The sequence below is a fragment of the Phycodurus eques genome, chromosome 11 (assembly GCF_024500275.1).
Source record: "Phycodurus eques isolate BA_2022a chromosome 11, UOR_Pequ_1.1, whole genome shotgun sequence".
Taxonomy (NCBI): Eukaryota; Metazoa; Chordata; class Actinopteri; order Syngnathiformes; family Syngnathidae; genus Phycodurus; species Phycodurus eques.
In genome coordinates this window covers 394366-411354 of record NC_084535.1, presented here as the reverse complement: position 1 = coordinate 411354, position 16989 = coordinate 394366, and the positions used below count along the sequence as shown (strand labels likewise).

Sequence of the window (16989 nt, the reverse complement as noted above, 5' to 3'; positions counted from 1 at the left end):
ATGAGTGACGTCAGAAACACAGCCCGTTACTGTCCGGAAAACGGTCGATTGATGTCAGGCGGGAAAACGGCCTGTTGGTGTCGGGCGGGAACGCGGCCGGTCAGTGTTGGGAACTCTGCCCGTTAGTGTCGGAAACACGGCCAGTTAGTTTATTGATATTGAAATCACGATTACGAAAATTTCTCGTGTATAATACGCTCTGGAGTATAATGCGCACCCCCAAAAAACAGGAAAACTCTTCTACCTATCTATATAAGGTGCACCATCGATTTGCTGCTATCCATATGCTCAAAATATGAAGCACTATCTGTATTTTATTAGGTTTTTCAAATAAATATCGAACATCCGCTAACATAATTTTTTTTTCTTTCCCCCCCCCTCCTTAAATCCTGTGTCAGGACAGGCCACGCAAGAAAAATGTCACAAAACTGCAATCAATAGCCTCAAAATTGTATGTGGACATCTCTAATTATACCCACTTCAACCTTTACAAATAAAATCCCATATATTTTGGATGTTATGAATTTTATATCAATAACAGGCCTCTGAGCAGGGTGCATCATTCTCACCCGGTGGCAGGACAGTCCACTTATGTTACAAAACTGCAAGCGATCATTGGCAAATTTTATGTGGAGATTTCCAATTACGCCCACTTGAAACTAAGAAAATATCAGAACCCAAATATTTTGGCTTTTATGAATTTTTATATGAATAGCGGGTCTGCTGGTAAGAGGCCTTGATTCTCGCCCCATGTAAAAAAGCTCAATGTCACAAAACTGAAACCAATTATTGCCAAACTAAGTGAACATCTAATTATGCCCACTTTAATCTCTGAAAATATCAGAATGTAATTCCAAATATTTTGGATTTGATGAATTTTATAGAAATATGGCACAAGGAAGCCTTTATTCTCTGGTGAGCGGTGAAAATATATATACATTTTTAACAGACACTTCATATATTGGAATGAAAGTACACTTTTTTTCACAACCCCTAGGTATCGGTAAACAAATGTAATGTGAAATAATTTGTTTATTTTCCTTATACCCATGTATAATGCGCTCTATTGACTTTTGACTTTTCCATTTATTTATTTTTTTAAATATACACGAGAAATTACAGGAATAAACACAATAGTTGATTTCAAAACTTGGCATTTATTCAGCTACCAAAACTCAACTTTAAATATAAAATAACAGGAAAATAAATTAGTAGCAGGTAGAATAATAATATAAAAATAATAGCAATAAAAAACACAAAAATAAGTACCTAGTGTTCTTCCTGTGCAAGACTTTACCTATTGGGAGGAGCGTGATGCAAGCATGGCGATGCACACTTACATTAAACTAAAGGGTAGATGAATAAAGTCGTGATAGAGCTTTAATATAACTCTGATTTTATATATTAGGAAGAATATATACCTGTGAGTATTGTTATTACCCGTCTGTATGTATTACTACAACGTTTATGTGTGAGTAGGGGTGTAATAATTCATTTATTATATCGATTTATATTCGTACAAGCCAATTTAATCGATCTGTGCTAGGCTAGTTAGCCTTCCGAACAAAAAAATTTAAATCAATCGTCTCAATGCTACGAAGTAACGCATTGGCAGACTTTATATGGAGGTGTATATACGATTTATTTCCAAGAAACACACTTGTAATTCCTTTTACTTGGTTTTATTTTTCAGTCAGCACACAGCCGTTAGCGTCCCCCAACGCTAACTTCTTCTACTAAGCTAAAATCTTCATAGTTTCTCTTCCTCATACTCCGAAATCTAAATATTCCTCTCCCTAGAGCCCCGAGTGGGTGGACCGAGACACCACAGTATGTCTGTGACTCGCCTCGCCCAGCATGTTGAAGCCTTTCTAGCTCGCAAGCTTAGCTTAGCTCGTTAGCTGATCAATACATCACTCAGCAGAGATCGTGTGCAAAATGCTGTGAATGTGATTATCGTGTGAAAATGTGTACAGTAGAAATGCTGAGTGTGTTGCTGAATGCACCAATGAGTGCGACCATCAAATAAATATTTGTAGCTTTTGAAAGAATGACGACAGAGTAAGAAGAGGGGGAACTTTGTGCCACAAAAGAGGAGAACGAGCGACATCAACTACTGGATGCCATTTCCAAGAGCCACTTTGTGCCCTAAAGAGCAGGTTTGTTCATTTATGTAGCTCTCTATGTATTATTAACACTATTCTGAAAAGATTTCCCTCATGAAAACCTGACAGAGATTCCTTTCTAAACATTAGTATTTGACTGTTTAGAAGAGGGATTCTCAAATTTTACGACCAGCTAGGGACTCCTTACAGTGGAGACGTTTTTCCAAGAACCCTCTCATAATTCCATCTATCCATCCATTTTCTGAGCCGCTTCTCCTCACTAAGGTCGCGGGCGTGCTGGAGCCTATCCCAGCTGTCATCGGGCAGGAGGCGGGGTACACCCTGAACTGGTTGCCAGTCAATCGCAGGGCACATACAAACAAACAACCATTCGCACTCACAGTCACACCTACGGGCAATTTAGAGTCTCCAATTAATGCATGTTTTTGGGATGTGGGAGGAAACCGGAGTACCTGGAGAAAACCCACACAGGCACGGGGAGAACATGCAAACTCCACACAGGCGGGACCGGGGATGAAACCCGGGTCCTCAGAACTGTGAGGCTAACGCTCTAACCAGTCGGCCACCGTGCCGCCCCTCTCATAATTCTCACCCCAATTAAACATCTTTATGAATTAAAAACAAGCTGAACCAGTAAAAATCATAGCTAAAATAGTATAAGTAACAATAAGTTGCTGTTACCCTACGTTTATTTCAAAGAAATACAAGTACTTCAGGAAAATCTTTGTATTTAATGACCATAACTCATTTTACCTGATTCCCTTACATGAAACAACAGGAATCTAGAAATTTCACCTTCAATGTCCACCATGCTGGTAAATATTCCACAGTCACATTCGTTGAATCTTTGGCTAAAAAGTTACTGAATCGATCGTCCTTGAATCGAATCCGCGAATCGTGAGATGAATCGAATGGTTGCCAAAACGAATTGTTACACCCCTGAGTATTTGTGATTTCAAGGTTATTAAACAAACTCTGTATTTAAATATACAATGAGTGTAATTGTTTTTGTTGTGTGTTTTAAACTATTAAACTCTATTGGCTGGCAACCAGTTCAGGGCGTACCCCGCCTCCTGCCCGATGATAGCTGGGATAGGCTCCAGCATGCCCGCGACCCCAGTGAGGAGAAGTGGCTCAGAAAATGGATAGATGGATGGATGGGGTGTCAATAAACAGCTCAAAGCATGCTCAGGAATGGCATAAGAACATGCGTCACACGGGGGCGTTCAGGGTGCTTTCACAATGCAGGAAATTGCAGACACACCGCGCCGTTTGGCGCAATTGTTTTTCTTCGATGTTTTTATGATCGTGAGTAGCCATAAGCGAAAGCACGATTACATTTCAATTAATCGCCTAGCCTGATGCTAACATGGAATTTGGGAATGTGGGAGGAAGCCGGATTACCTAGAGAACAATTACGTGAGCACGTAAAACACCACACAGAAAAGCCAAAAGCCTGGATACAACCAGTGACCTCTGAACTGTGAGGAGCAACGTGATAAGATTTCAACAAAATGACAGTGTGTCAAAATGCCGAATGACCACTCCCACCTCAGTATAACACTCCAAGAATTGTGAAAATCGGAAGTTGGGCTCTAGAGAATTTGAGTTCTTTGCATGTGGGTAAAAATTGCCTTTTTGGGAACGTTTTGGTGTGATACTGCCTGTAGAAAATCAGGTCCAAAAAGGCCTTCAAATTCGAGTCAAACAGTAGAACTTGATCATTTGTCATACATTTGTCAACACACCCTCAACTGTTTTGTTTCGTCTGCTCCTCAGGGAAGCCCCGCTCCGATTGGCTGACAAGTTTCAGTTCAAAGGATCCACCAATAAGCTCATACGGGCCGAAATTCTGAGGGAGGGGTTCTCCAACTGGATGCGTCGAAATGACTGTTTTGAACATTTTGAACGGTGTCAATTGCCCTAAAAAGGAGAGCTGTAGAATAGCTCATTTATGTCAGTCATCAATCGTGAATATATTTGTTCCAGAGAATTTCAGGGGCATTTGAAGCGCTCGTTCCATGTTTTTGTGAAAATTCCACAAAGATGGTGACCACTTATCAAGTTGCTACTGTGAGGTAGCTGTGCTAACCACTCGTGCGCCCTATGAAGAGCCAACCATGAAACGTGTCAGCAAACGTTTAATACCCGTGGAAAGTTTCCAAGTTGGAAAGATTTTGCGAGGCTTCCTCACCTGATGCTTGGAAAGCTGCGTGGACGTGCGAAAGCTCATGTCGCACTGCGGGCAGGCGTAGAACTTGTCTCCTCCCGCCACCTGCATCACGGCCGCCGGCTGCCTCCGCCGCTTGGTCTTCTTGCCCTTCAGCGAGGGGCGATGGGGCGCGGCATGGGCCAGAGCGCCGTCCTTGGCCTTCTTGTGGATGAGGCGGTGTCGGGACAAGCTGGAGCTGTGGTTGAACTCCTTGCCGCAGATGTTGCACGGGTGGATGCGCCTCTTGCCGTGCAGCCGCAGGTGACTCCCCAGCATCCTGACACACACACGCACAACTTGACTTGACACACTCACATGACCTACTCGCTACATGCTGCCTCAAATGCTGAGTGATGTGGCCATTTTGTAGTGTCGTGAGTTGAGGTTAGCCCCTACATTGTGCCCTCAATGTATCCCACAATGCATCTACAAAAGTAGTAGGGCTACAGCTATTGTATATTTTTAGCATCCATCATTGTTTTAATTAATGATGAAACAAAGCCAAATAAACAACAATGAAGCGATATCACATAAGAGGGAGTGATGTACTCGCCAACCTTCAAAGTGAGAGCCACTTCTTTGCTACTGATTTACACGAACGAAGGGCTACTAGTTTGATGTGCACTTCAGAGGCAGCTTCAGGTTCAATTACTGTACACCTTATTCATACTACGGCTTAACTAACTAATATTTTTCCATAAATTGATTATGGTACAATTAGTGGCTTGGTTCATTACATCCGTCAGAAAATTGGCAAAAATGTTGATTTTTTTTTCTTCAAAATAAAATAATCTGTTTAAAAGTTATTCTTATTTTGATTCAACACGAAGAACCAGTCTGCTTTCATGGAGCACAAAAATAATTTGGGAGATTGCTTACTAGTACGGGTGGGACGGTCGGTACACGTAACCCACGATTTTTTACATTTTTCTGCAATAAAGAGAACAACTTTTTTTCTGGCAAAAACTGCATTTTGTAGTGGACCCAATGCTTAAACTCACTATTTTTTTACCAGGTTTTGTATCTCATTTCCAAATGGATGTTTCCGAATTGTAAGTGAAGGCATGACTCGAGTCTAAGCAGCGCAGCCGCGCAGTTTGCACGTGTATAGCGCTTCATCGACACCATACGTTCCTAAAGGGCTTTACAAATGCTTGCACATTCATACACCAACAGTGTTGCAAGTTACCTTGAAAAAGTAACTTGGGTACTTTACCGATTACTTGAGCTGAAAAGTAACTTAGTTACTTTACTGATTACTTGATTTCAAAAGTAACTAAAGTAGAAAAAGTAACTTTTTAGTTACTTACAGAAGCTACCAAGTGGCAGGAATATCACTTATCCAAAGTACAAACGCATTCACTTAACCATACCCATCACTTGGTAATGTACGCCACACAAGTTATAGAATGATGTCATCAACATGAAACAATAAGTTAAATATTAATGTGGTTGAAGCCACATTAAATGAGCAACTTAGTGCACACTTGACATACCAACACAGTACAGTAAGTACCTAAACGTAAACAAGCACACCATTCTCAGTACACTTCTCTAAAGATTCTTAACTGATAGATGGATGCCGATTGTGGTCCATGAAGGCAAATGTGTGTGTGTGTGTGGTTGCACGTGCGTGTACGTAAATGTGAAAGGGGAGTGGCGGTGTGATATTGGGGGTGGGGGTGGGTGTGTGTGCGCACACGCACACACACACACACACACACACACACACCATTGCTCCCACCATTGTAATTTTGATGCGAAAAGCGAGAAAAGGTGACAAGATTACGCAACTATTTAACTAGCAAAGCTGTGGGTGATTGAGTGGGGGTGGGGGAGCAATTACTACGTGACGTCAGCCGTGCATCGTGTTATACCAGCTCGCAGTCCGGACTACAGATGAAGTTGGAAGTTCTCACTTTTCAGTATTTACAGTACTTTTCAGTAAATATTGTCAGTCCTTCAGTCCTTACCCTCCATGACCGATTTATGACCGAGCACTTCGGTATGAATAATTAACTCACAATGCATTGCGCTTAACACGCCAGTAAGAAGAATAGAAGAACAAGAATCACCTTTTATTGTCATGAACATGCATGCATGTACAGGAAATTTGTTCTCTGCATTTAACCCATCACAGTGAACACATACACATGTTAGTGGAACACACTGCAGCAGGGGGCAGCTGAAGTGCCCGGGGAGCATTTCGGGGTATCGGTGTCTCGCTCAAGGACACCACAGCTGTGAGTCCGGGGGATGTTGGCAGATGGTCCAGTCGGGGTCTTGAACCTAGATCCCCCACGGTGGCAGGCGATGGTCTCAACCATTGGGCCACGGCAGCCGCAGTAAAACTGTATTCTTAATGTGTGCATGAATGGTTAAATGGTATTGCATAGCTGGAATGTGTTTTGTTCGAAACACCAGCCACAAATTAGTACTTGGTGAGAGACATTGATGACTCAAAAGTAATTATTGGTGGTTTGAAGTAGTAACTGTAGTCTCATTGCTTTACAGGGAAAAGTAACACGTGACTTTGCTCGCTACTCAAAAAAGTAACGCTGACTTTGCTCGCTACTCAAAACGGCAGCATTTTGCATCCCTGTACACCAACGGGCGGCTGCTGCAATACAAGGCAGCTGCCAGGCCCGCTGGAAGCAATTCAGGGTTCAGTGTCTTGCCAAAGGATACTTCAATAGCGGACTAGCGGACAGTCAGCAGAGCCAGGATTCGGACCGGCTAACCTTTGGTTACTGGACGACCCACTCTACCAACTGATCCACAGCCACTAAGGTGAAGAGATGTAAGCCTATTTACAAATGTTTTCGCTTTAAAATAAAGACTCCTGCAGTCGTTTGAGACTTGGAGCTGAAATGTTACCTTTTGGATTCACTCGACTGTCTTGTATCCAGCCGACGTATCGGGATACGAACACAGCGACGCATGCTTAGCTGCCCCTACTTCTTTAGTGCCAACAACAGTTGTCAGAAGTGTAGCATATTGGTCACCACGGAAGCGAGGATAAGCGACTTAGATGAACATCTTGGTACCGTGGAAGAAAGAGCATTTAACGCCTCGTAGCTGACAACTTCTCTTACTGCCTCGCATTCCACCAATAGTTCCCGAGCAGCCGGGAAAGCGGACCGGATGAAGGACTGTCGGACGGAGACGCATGGACGAACGGCCGGCAGATCCTCCAGCTCTGTGGTCGCACGTGCTTGAAGCCAATTTCACACAATGATGTCATCAACAACCGTAATCATGATTGTTTGGTAGAGTCCAAATCTATACCTTAGGCCAAATTTATACTGTCTACCACTTGTACTAGCAACATGACAAGATCTCTCAAAATTGACAAGTCGGTCAAAATGCCGAGTCTGGTTGGATTGGCCACCTCAACTTATGAACCTTTCGAGTGATTAGAGAGTCAGGAACAAGTGAATGATTGTGAACGCAGTAACTGTGTTCCATGTTTTTTCCATGGTTCGCTGGAATCCTACAGCTTTAGAAATGGCTTTTGTAACCCTTTCCATTCTGATGTCAATTACTTTATTTCTCGACAGTTCTGGAATTTCTTTGGATCGTGTCATTTTGTGGCAGCTTTTTTAGATCTTTTGTCCGACTTGATTTTGTCGGGACAGATTCTGTTTAAGTGATTGCTTGATTGAACAGGTCCGAAGGTAACCAAATAACCGAAAATTGTGATTCCTCACAATTATTCATGATTTTACAAGTGGATTTTACAAGTGGGGTAATTACTTTTTCACCCAGGGCCAGGTAACTTTGAATCATATTTATTATTATTATTATTAATGAAATCACCATTTAAAAACAGCATTTTAAGTTCACTTGGGTTATATTTGTCTGATATTTACATTTGTCTGATGATCTTAAACATTAAAGTGGGGAAACTATGCAAAAATATGAGAATTAGAGAAGGGGGACAATGCTTTTTCCACAGCCAATACTTTTTTCACTATTCGTATTGGTCGGTTTTTGTGCCAGAAAGTGTCTCTGCATTTTAATCGCCTATTTTGTTGTTTTCTTGGTGTTGATTTCCCTCTTTGGTCTCTTCCTTTTTCCCTCAATTCCTCAGCAGCATCCCAGTCATCAAGTCTTGTAATCACCAAATGAAGTAAATGATTAGATCACTCATTGTTTTAAATTTGCTCATTTCTGTCCTAAGAATATTTCATGTTTCTGTCTTCAAATCTGCCAGTTTCAGGTTGCCACGTTTGCTCGTATAATCCAACGGCAAAGGGTGATACCGCACATGTATTCGGAACAATGTCGAGATTTTTGACAGGAACTACTTGAGACGTTCGATGGGTGTCGATGAAATTTTCTGAGCCAATCAGAATAGAGTATTCACCAAAACCATGCTGTAATACTGTGTGCTTTCACACCAAATGTAGCTACGCTTCCAAGCACCTTAAACAAAAAAAACTTTTTAAAAAAACTTTTTTTTTTTAAAGATATATTTTGTTACAGAAAATATAGTGTGTGTAACAGTCTTGGAAACTAATATTTTTCCATACTTTTCCAGACCTGGAACTTTATAAAATGAAATTCAATTTCCATTCTTCCAAAGGAATCCTGTGGCTACATTTTGTGTCGTGGGTGAAAAATGTGGCAAAGGTGGACAGAGAGGACTTAAGAGTAACATGGGTTATGTACCCAAAGAGGAGGGTTTTGGTGAAGTCAAAGGAAGGAAATATATGTTTCCTCTCAAGGTCTCTTCATTTTAGTTCGAACACTTCCAAAACTTCCAGTAGTATAAAGAATATTTGTCATATTCCTAGTCAGCCGATCTACGCTCAAACGCAGTTTGACTGTACTGTATTATTATGTTGCGATACTAAAATGCTAGCTGCTCAAGTGAAGTTGCACAAAGGCTGACTGCCATTTATAAAGTAATGACTTATGGTTTTGAAACAAGAAATCCCCATTTTAAACTGAAATTTATTTATATTTGTGTTTGAAATTGCCCCAGTGAAAATGTTTCTAGGCAAGAAAATACAGATTGCTGCAATGCACAATATGAATTTAAAGGGAAAATGAGAAGGATTGGCAAAAATATAAGTCTGTCATGGAAAAAAAAAAAAGTTTTCGTATTGAGATAAAAATTACCATATGCATCAAACAGAATTACATTGAACTTGTCAAATGTTTGTGATTTTTTACTTTCAATCTGCCGCCCAAAACGACGACGTTGCCTCTTCCGGTTTGAGCAGACGACGGGAAGTTGCATTGTTTACTGGCTCATGCAATAGTAGTTCAGCAAAGAGAGTAGTTGTCCAGCCAAGTTAAGATGCCGAAATCTGTGGCTCCTGTTTAACTTCCCAAAGGACCCCCAACTTAAACAGAAATAGACAAGAAGTCCAGAGAACATGGGACAAGCGAGAGCCCACAGACTACTACTCTGCTGTGCACTACACATTTCACTCAGGACTGCTTCGAAAAAGGTACCTGCACTCCAAGAATCCCTTGGATTTAGCATACAGCACAAAAGGAAGTTAAAAAAAGATGCAGTGCCAACAGTTTTCAAGCGACAGCAGGACTGTAAAGCCAGCACGAGCGCTGATACAGGAGCTTCAAAGCATACCAGAATGGCTGCGGCCAAACTCGAAAGACACAGGGCGAGTCAAATTTGAAACCTGGTCATATAGAGTCTCACCAAACATCTAACAAGAATATAAAGCATTGTATTGACACAGTGCACCCACATTTAACTCTTGACCTAGAACATCCATGAAATTATGAATTGATATTATAGGGCACATTCTTATAATGTACTCATGCAACCTGCTTCTATTATACACAAGGCCACGGGCGCTAGCTATCCACGTATGTGTTTTTATAGCAACAAAGACTCAAGTACAAGTGACATTGGTTCACAGTTTGTACACGGGCGCCTAAAAAAAAAGATAAAAAATCATCATCACATCTCAAATCATTCTTTGAATTATATTCATTTCAACAACAACTACAAAGAGTAAGAAGTCATTTCATGTAACCATCAGAACATACTCGTCCACACACCATTTAGTGTTTTGGAACTGGCCGATAGCCTCGTCATCAGACTCGTCGCTATTTCCAACAACTTCAACTGCACCTTCACTATTGTCATCTATCTCGTATGGCTCAAACTGGTAGGGACATATCACATTATCATCAAAAATAGTTTATCCGAATACTCGAGTATTTGATTGTTTTCAGTAGGACACTGGGATATTCAAATATTCGATAGCTGCAGCCCTACATTCAAGTCCCACTTTATATTGTATTTTTATTGTTCAACAAAACCCTTGCTTCAGGTCCGTGTGGGATTAACCTGCAACAAAAATTTCCTTAAATTAAGAAAATTGCTCCTCCAGTGAAGTCATTGTTAAGCAAAACTGCTCCTCCCCAAAAAAAAATAAATAAAAAAAAATAAATAAATAGTTATTTCAAGCCTTCAAAAAGTTCACTTCTGGCTGAGATGTAAGGAGAAGGACGTGCCAGAGGGTTAGGGTTACAACAACAACTTCATCCTTAAACTATTCATACAATTTTCCTGGATTTTTTTTCTCTCTCTCTTTCTTTCAAAGCTCTTTTTATTGATTTTACAAATCCTCCCACCCCGTTTCACTCAAAAATTACAATGTACATCCCGCCCTCCGAAGGGCCATTGTATAATTGTGGTTGTCCAGCCAGACATCTTTAGCAATTAGAATTGCTCGTTATAAAAACAAAATCACCTGCAACTCACAGTAAATGGCGATAGCATCAAATTAGATTTAAAAGGAAAAGTCAAGTAGTCAAACAATCAAGTAGTCAAACAATCAAATAGGAACTGCACAAACAGCGCCCGGAATGCGCGTAGCCTTTCTGAAATATATAAATGACACAATATGACAGTTGTCTTAGTCATTCCTGTAACTGTGTGGTGGTTTGTCAAAAAAAAAAAAATATCAGAAAGGGCTTCCATGCATGATAACATTTCACTATCACTATCACTAGCACATAACCTATCCAGTGGGCGATTGAGGGTGGGCCACCCTACTTCCACCTCAAAAGAATCGGGCAGCGTACCAATAGAGTGGTAAAAGCAACTATTCTGTACCACCCTGTGGGCAGCTGTACTCCTTCAGGATATTGATAGTAGGGGATCTGGAGTGATTGTGATTTCTAATATAATGAAGAGAGCTTCAAAAATTCCCCTCCAAAAACTTTCCAAGCGAGGACATTGAATCTGCCCGCTTACACCTGTCACATACAGCGCTAATTTGTGGATACATTCTAGATAATTTAACTTTGGAAAAATGCACACGATGCACTATTTTAAACTGAAGAAAGGCGTGTCGAGTGAGGGAGGATGCGTCCTTCTAGATACAGGAGTCGGTTAAACCACTTCAAGTCTCACTGGACTCACTTCAGGTGACTGTGAACTCCGTCCAGAGTCCCCTCACCTCCGTGGAGTCGACCACTGCGGACAACTTCGAGCATCTGACGGCAGCGGATTCCGCCATTAAAACACTGCAAATTCAGAACCAGACCCTACTGGACAGAATCGAAGACTTGAAGAACCGTTCAAGGAGATGTAATCTCCGTATTGTGAACATACCTGAAGGCAGCGGGTCAGGTTTGCGTCCGGGCTGTTGGTAGAGCGGATGGGTCCTGACATCTTCCATGCAGCACCGGCACTGGAGGGCTCATTCGAGCCCCGACGTTCAAACGCGACAAAGGGAAAATAAAACCCATACCATCATTTGCTTCTCTCAGTTCCAGCAAAATGAGGCTGTTTTGCACCAGGCTAAAACCAACCTGGTGGAGTACTGGGGAGGTGCCGTACGGCCCTACCAAGAAGTCGAACCAACTGTCACCGGGAAGTGAGCCGCTTTTAACAAGATTAAACAACAACAAGACAAACACTTTACTGCAAAAACATTTGGTTCCTCCAGCTTGACTGTGTGGGTTCTATGAGGACGGCGTACACACTTTTGACTAGCCTGAAGAAGAGCAGAAATGTGTCCACCAAAGGTTTGGTGCGCAACGGTAATATAGCTCTGTTGCCGAACCTGAACCGCTGGATGCAGACAGTTTACTGGCTTCAGAGGTATGGCACTGAAAGGACAACAGTTCACATATATGTTCCAATAATTATAGTAACAATTAATTGCAATAACTGTTCAAGTTTGGATGTTTCCTACAGATTCAAAGGTTTATTTTTATGAGAAAGGGAAATTCACGTTGTTTACTTTATTCTGACTAATACTAATATTACTGTCAATATTATATACATACACTTTATAATAGGTTTTGATATTTCACTGGGATCTCTCTAAGGCAGCAACATGAAAAAAAGTTAAGTCTGATAAAATTCATGTTAGCCTGCAGTTTGAGGGGGGATCAAGTTTAGGCTTTGTTCAGGGGTTGCTCTATCAGGCAAGTGTGTTTACTGGAAGGGAGGGGGCACTACCAGGTTTGACTTGACAGGTTTTACTTTTTTATTGTAACCTCAAGTTCTCTTGTGAACCCTATACTACTACTTTCTCAACAATATATCCAATTCAACAAAAACATCCATCCATCCATCCATTTTCTACCGCTTATCCGGGTCGGGTCGCGGGGGCAGTAGCTTTAGCAGGGACGCCCAGACTTCCCTCTCCCCAGCCACTTCATCCAGCTCTTCCGGAGGGATACCGAGGCGTTCACAGGCCAGCCGAAGGATGTAGTCTCTCCAGCGTGTCCTGGGTCGTCCCCGGGGTCTCCTCCCGGTGGGACGTGCCCGGAACACCTCACCAGGGAGGCGTCCGGGAGGCATCCGAATCAGATGCCCCAGCCACCTCATCTGGCTCCTCTCAATGCGGAGGAGCAGCGGCTCTACTCTGAGATCCTCCCGGATGACCGAGCTTCTCACCCTCTCTCTAAGGGAGAGCCCGGACACCCTGCGGAGGAAACTCATTTCGGCCGCTTGTATCCAGGATCTCCTTCTTTCGGTCACGACCCACAGCTCATGACCATAGGTGAGGGTAGGAACGAAGATCGACCGGTAAATTGAGAGCTTCGCCTTTCGGTTTAGCTCCTTCTTTACCACAACGGACCGATACAAAGTCCGCATCACTGCAGCTGCCGCACCGATCCATCTGTCGATCTCCCGTTCCATTCTTCCCTCACTCGTGAACAAGACCCCAAGATACTTGAACTCCTCCACTTGGGGCAGGATCTCATCCCCGACCTGGAGAGGGCATGCCACCCTTTTCCGACTGAGGACCATGGTCTCAGATTTGGAGGTGCTGATTCTCATCCCAACCGCTTCACACTCGGCTGCGAACTGCTCCAGTGAGAGTTGGAGCTCACGGTTTGATGAACCCAACAGAACCACATCATCAGCAAAAAGCAGAGATGCAATACTGAGGCCACCAAACCGGACCCCCTCTACGCCTTGGCTGCGCCTAGAAATTCTATCCATAAAAGTTATTAACAGAATCGGCGACAAAGGGCAGCCTTGGCGGAGTCCAACCCTCACCGGGAACGAGTCCGACTTACTGCCGGATATGCGGACCAAACTCTGACTCCGGTCGTACAGGGACCGAACAGCCCGTATCAGGGGGTTCGGTACCCCATACTCCTGAAGCACCCTCCACAGGACTCCCCGAGGGACACGGTCGAACGCCTTCTCCAAGTCCACAAAACACATGTAGACTGGTTGGGCGAACTCCCATGCACCCTCGAGGACCCTGCCGAGGGTGTAGAGCTGGTCCACTGTTCCACGGCCAGGACGAAAACCACACTGCTCCTCCTGAATCTGAGATTCGACTTCCCGATGGACCCTCCTCTCCAGCACCCCTGAATAGACCTTACCAGGGAGGCTGAGCAGTGTGATCCCCCTGTAGTTGGAACACACCCTCCGGTCCCCCTTCTTAAAAAGGGGGACCACCACCCCAGTCTGCCAATCCAGAGGCACTGTCCCCGATGTCCACGCGATGTTGCAGAGGCGTGTCAACCAGGACAGCCCCACAACATCCAGAGCCTTTAGGAACTCCGGGCGAATCTCATCCACCCCCGGGGCCCTGCCACCGAGGAGCTTTTTAACTACCTCGGTGACCTCAAACCCAGAGATAGGAGAGCCTGCCTCAGAGAACCCACACTCTGCTTCCTCATGGGAAGGCGTCTCGGTGGAATTGAGGAGGTCTTCGAAGTATTCTCCCCACCGACTCACAACGTCCCGAGTCGAGGTCAGCAGCGCCCCATCCCCACTATACACAGTGTTGGTGGTGCACTGCTTTCCTCTCCTGAGACGTCGGATGGTGGACCAGAATTTCCTCGAAGCCGTCCGGAAGTCTTTCTCCATGGCCTCACCGAACTCCTCCCATACCCGAGTTTTTGCTTCAGCGACCACCAGAGCTGCATTCCGCTTGGCCAGTCGGTACCCATCAGCTGCCTCAGGAGTCCCACAGGCCAAAAAGGCCCGATAGGACTCCTTCTTCAGCTTGACGGCATCCCTCACCGTTGGTGTCCACCAACGGGTTCGGGGATTGCCGCCACGACAGGCACCGACCACCTTACGGGGACAGCTCCGGTCGGCCGTCTCAGCAATGGAGGCGTGGAACATGGTCCACTCGGACTCGATGTCCCCAGCCTCCCCCGGAACATGAGCAAAGTTCTGTCGGAGGTGGGAGTTGAAACTCCTTCTGACAGGGGATTCTGCCAGACGTTCCCAGCAGATCCTCACAATACGTTTGGGCCTCCCACGTCGGACCGGCATCTGCCCCCACCATCGGAGCCAACTCACCACCAGGTGGTGATCAGTTGACAGCTCCGCCCCTCTCTTCACCCGAGTGTCCAAGACATGTGGCCGCAAGTCCGATGACACGGCCACAAAGTCGATCATCGAACTGCGACCTAGGGTGTCCTGGTGCCAAGTGCACGTGTGGACACCCTTATGCTTGAACATGGTGTTCGTTATGGACAATCCATGACGAGCACATAAGTCCAATAACAGAACACCGCTCGGGTTCTGATCGGGGGGGCTGTTCCTCCCAATCACGCCCTTCCAGGTCTCACTGTCGTTGCCCACGTGAGCATTGAAGTCCCCCAACAGAACAATGGAATCCCCAGCGGGAGCGCTCTCCAGCACCCCCTCCAAGGACTCCAAAAAGGGTGGGTACTCTGAACTGCTGTTTGGTGCATAGGCACAAACAACAGTCAGGACCCGTCCCCCCACCCGAAGGCGGAGGGAGGCTACCCTCTCGTCCACCGGGGTGAACCCCAACGTACAGGTGCCGAGCCGGGGGGCAATAAGTATACCCACACCTGCTCGGCGCCTCTCACCGTGGGCAACTCTAGAGTGGAAGACAGTCCAACCACTCTCGAGAGGACTGGTACCAGAGCCCAAGCTGTGTGTGGAGGAGAGTCCGACTATATCTAGTCGGAACTTCTCGACCTCACACACCAGCTCGGGCTCCTTCCCTGCCAGAGAGGTGACATTCCACGTCCCTAGAGCCAGCTTCTGTAGCCGGGGATCGGATCGCCAAGGTCCTCGCCTTCGGCCACCGCCCAGCTCACACTGCACCCGACCCCTATGGCCCCTCCCACAGGTGGTGAGCCCATGGGAAGGGGGACCCACGTTACCCTTTCGGGCTGTGCCCGGCCGGGCCCCATGGGTGCAGGCCCGGCCACCAGGTGCTCGCCTTCGAGCCCCACCACCAGGCCTGGCTCCAGTGGGGGGCCCCGGTGACCCGCGTCCGGGCAAGGGAAAACGAAGTCCATTGTTTGTCGTCATCATTAGGGGTCTTTGAGCCGTGCTTTGTCTGGTCCCTCACCTAGGACCTGTTTGTCATGGGTGACCCTGCCAGGGGCATAAAGCCCCAGACAACTTAGCTCCTAGGATCACTGGGACACACAAACCCCTCCACCACGACAAGGTGACTGCTCAAGGAGGGGTCAACAAAAACAATGACTGCAAAAAATATAAGAGTTATCACCTGGAATGTGAAGTGTTTAAATGGACCAATTACAAGAACCAGGATATTTAACAATCCTCAATATTTAAAGTGCAACCAAACTCTTTTTCGTGTTTTTTTCGTGTTTTGTTTCTAAATACAATAAATATGTTTGAAGACAAATGCTTAAAACCTGCAAAGACTGAGAACAATATAGTACTGAACATTAGATATGGCTTAAAACTCACCAAATGTTTTTCTGATATTGTGGGCGGGGCGAAAAACTAGCCCCATTACATCACAGGGCTGGGGCGTATACCCCAATATATAAACACCAAGCTCCCATATTCCATGCAGTGGCCATTAGGCGGAATTGCACTTCCTTATTAGTCAATAACTTCACCCAGTTCCAGCAGTGTAGAGTGCAATTGGCCATGAAACTATGCAGACAACTTGTGAAAAAAAGACATCTTCCCTGAAGTGTAATGTGTTCTGTGTGATTTGGGCAACGTGTCTTGCCATCTGGCATCCACGCACATTGTGTTGCCAGGCAGCGGTGAAACAGACGAGATCCGCTGCCCCGCAGGCCCATTGCCAGCGGTTACAGAAGCCGCTGGAGGTCCACCGCAACAGCGTTAGTGCTGTTCGCCTCACAGCCTCCTTCATCCAGGGGGACCGGAGCGCCGCGCGGCTTTGGCCGCTTATGAAGCACTAGTCAGCGGTCACA

The 16989-nt window shown here is 45.0% G+C and overlaps 1 protein-coding gene across 2 annotated transcripts in view; it reads right to left on the bottom strand.

Moving 5' to 3' along the window:
* Positions 1-16989, bottom strand: part of LOC133409737 (zinc finger protein 135) — a 29321-nt gene that overhangs the window by 1639 nt on the left and 10693 nt on the right. For both annotated transcript variants that reach the window (XM_061690152.1, XM_061690153.1), the window contains exon 3: positions 4321-4615. In XM_061690152.1, coding sequence (XP_061546136.1) covers positions 4321-4615 — 295 coding nt within the window. The remainder of the gene's footprint in view (positions 1-4320; positions 4616-16989) is intronic.